Below are 2,607 nucleotides of genomic sequence, written 5' to 3'. Positions count from 1 at the left end.
AGAGAAGTATTGCAAAAGTAGTAAAACATGACACATCATTCTAAATGCTCAGGTTAATGAAGTGTATTTCATAGCTGTTATGCGTTGCTCGAAAACTGATTTTTATTTGGCGTTGGTGCCTACATTTAAGGAATGTTCATTATGATCACGGGTAGTCTCATTTTCATTTACAATAATATTGAGAATTATTCTCACTTATGATGGTATGTTGATTAGCGTTTTACATGACTTTTATTGCAGGAATTCAAGTTAACTTAACAATGAAGAAAACCAAGGAAAAGGGAACGCAGGTTTATAGGAGGAGGAAGCCCGTGACATCAACGCCAGTGAAGAGGCATTGCAATGCTCGAAGAGCTGAAGGAACGAAGCGACGGCGACAAGAATGTAGAAAGGAGGCCAGCTTTCTCGTCTCGCCTGATGCATCGCCAGTAGCTTGCAAGGCTGACAGGCAGGACACGACATATGAGCCAGATAACTCAACTTGTACTTTGGAAGCAACATTTGCTGATGAGTTAGTAGGCTTCATATTTATATGCCCATGCTCAAAACTAGTGACATGCACTGATGAAGAGCTGCAATAGCAACTTCTGACACCAATTCCATTTTTTAGAACCATTCCCCTTTATGAAAAAAAAAACTCAAATGCTTTAAGTCTAAGCACTCAAACTTGCTGAGTTGGTGCAGCATGATTAATGAAACAGCATTCTCCAGTTTTAGTGAGGCAATTTATTAATAAGTGAATAAACAGTGTGCATTTTCAACTGCATATATGTGTGAAAGCTGACAGTGAGCGCTTTCTTTTTCAGAGGTGACGAAGATGAGATGCATGCTAATCAGAAGGACTACTTCCTTGTCCACCGCACCTGCCTGGTCACGCTTCTGAATCAGTGCCGCACTTGTTCGTCACCTTCATGCACAGTGAACCTGTTTACACTGGTACACGCATCACAGCAAGAACTGAATGTCCACACGCACATGTGCACACGTGGTCAAGCCAGCCACTTGTTGGAAACAAGCCGAGAGGCAACATTGACCTGACAACCGCAGTGCTTTTTTCTGGCTCAAGTCCTACAAGTGCTCTCAGGATGATGCAGCTGATGGATGTACAAGTCATGAGCGACCAGGCTTTCTTCAACTATCAGAAGGCATACCTTCTTCCTGCTGTCACCATGGTAAATGCACAGCTTCCCATGACCTGCAGCACTTTTGGTACCATTGATATATACTACAAAAAGCCCTTTTATTTCTGAACCTGGGTTGCTTATGCACTAATGCTTATTTGCACTAATGAATGAAAGCACATCAGTAATGAAAGATAAAAAAATTGGATTGCCAATTTTCATTTTATTGAGAACCACAAAATCACTGATATTACATGACTTGGTCATTCCATGCCAAGAGAACCAACATTAATATTTGTTGTTGCTGCCAGGGATATCGCTGAAAAAGGTTAAGTGTTTTTTGCTGGAGGAAAGTATTTCCTTCAGCCATTTTTTAATCATATGTCTATTCTGTAATAAGTCCTGGTAGTACTGTGTAAGCTAATGTACTGCATTGGTGGCTCAGACAAGTATGAGAGAAAAATTTAACTTAGTAATGTATAAGATAGAGTAAGTTGCTCTTGCATAATGGAAAATTTCACAGATTTCAAAATATAAATAACTTATATGTGTACACCAGGTACATCAAGTTCTGAGAGACTACTTGAAAATCAGTCTCAAAAACTATGTGCATGACCAACTCGTTTCCAACAAGGTTACTTCGGATTCCAAAACTGATATTGATGTCTGTGGCGTGCCTCTGCCAGCTTGTGGGCCCTCTGATTTTTGTGCTACAGAAGCACACCAGGCTTGCGAGCTGGTACAGGCATAACACGTACAGAAAAGAGGGATCACGTGCGTCAGCCAGACATGGGTATCACATTTAGAAAGCAAAGTAACCTTGCGTAGTTTTGACAACAAATGGTTTTGCACTAGTGCTTTACGTTTTCATGTACCTGATAAGTTTTGTAACATTTTTAAGTGTGTGTGTGTGTGTCGGGTTTTTTGGCACAAAAGCAACTGTGGCTATCTTGCGCCAAACACAAGGTGCCGGTTAGCGCAAACTTCGGATGTTATTAAGTATGTTTATGTTATTTTCGTGGGGTATTAAAGCACACGTGTCTTATAGTTTCTGTAGTATTTGTGCAGCTTTTAGAAATGTGATGACATGTTTTAGTTCTACTTCAGGTTCGTCCCCAATTAATAGTGCAGGGTGAAAAGGTATGTTTTTTGTATATGTGATGAAAGATCTGCTTCCGTTCTCGTTCTAGTTTCGGACAAGAGATGAGAAAATTATTTACGGATGAATTTCTCCACAGTTCTCGCAAGTTGGTTGTTGTTCTTTATGTAGAAGGAAGTTGTGGGTCAGGTGTGTATGTCCGATTCGAAGTCGGCATAAACTACTTCCATGAAGCGTTCTTGGTGTCTACAAGATTGCCATTCATCAAGTGCTGGTTTGATGATGATGATGATGGATGATGATGATGATGATGTATGGTGTTTAATGGCGCAAGGGCCAAGTATGGCCAAAGAGCGCCATGCCAGTGCTTGTGAGTTTGCAGGGGCG

The 2,607-nt window shown here is 40.8% G+C and overlaps 1 protein-coding gene across 1 annotated transcript; it reads left to right on the top strand.

Moving 5' to 3' along the window:
* Window positions 1-255: 255 nt before the first annotated feature.
* Window positions 256-1,120, top strand: LOC125941807 (uncharacterized). Its single transcript, XM_049659646.1, has 2 exons — window positions 256-511; window positions 807-1,120. Exons 1-2 carry the CDS (start codon window positions 261-263, stop codon window positions 1,036-1,038), a joined length of 483 nt encoding a protein of 160 aa, XP_049515603.1. The 5' UTR covers window positions 256-260; the 3' UTR covers window positions 1,039-1,120.
* The last annotated feature ends 1,487 nt before the right edge of the window (window positions 1,121-2,607 follow it).

Source organism: Dermacentor silvarum, unplaced genomic scaffold (assembly GCF_013339745.2).
Source record: "Dermacentor silvarum isolate Dsil-2018 unplaced genomic scaffold, BIME_Dsil_1.4 Seq3465, whole genome shotgun sequence".
Lineage (NCBI taxonomy): Eukaryota > Metazoa > Arthropoda > Arachnida > Ixodida > Ixodidae > Dermacentor > Dermacentor silvarum.
Note: the sequence above shows the minus strand (reverse complement) of the source record. Positions and strands in the feature narration are given on the sequence as shown.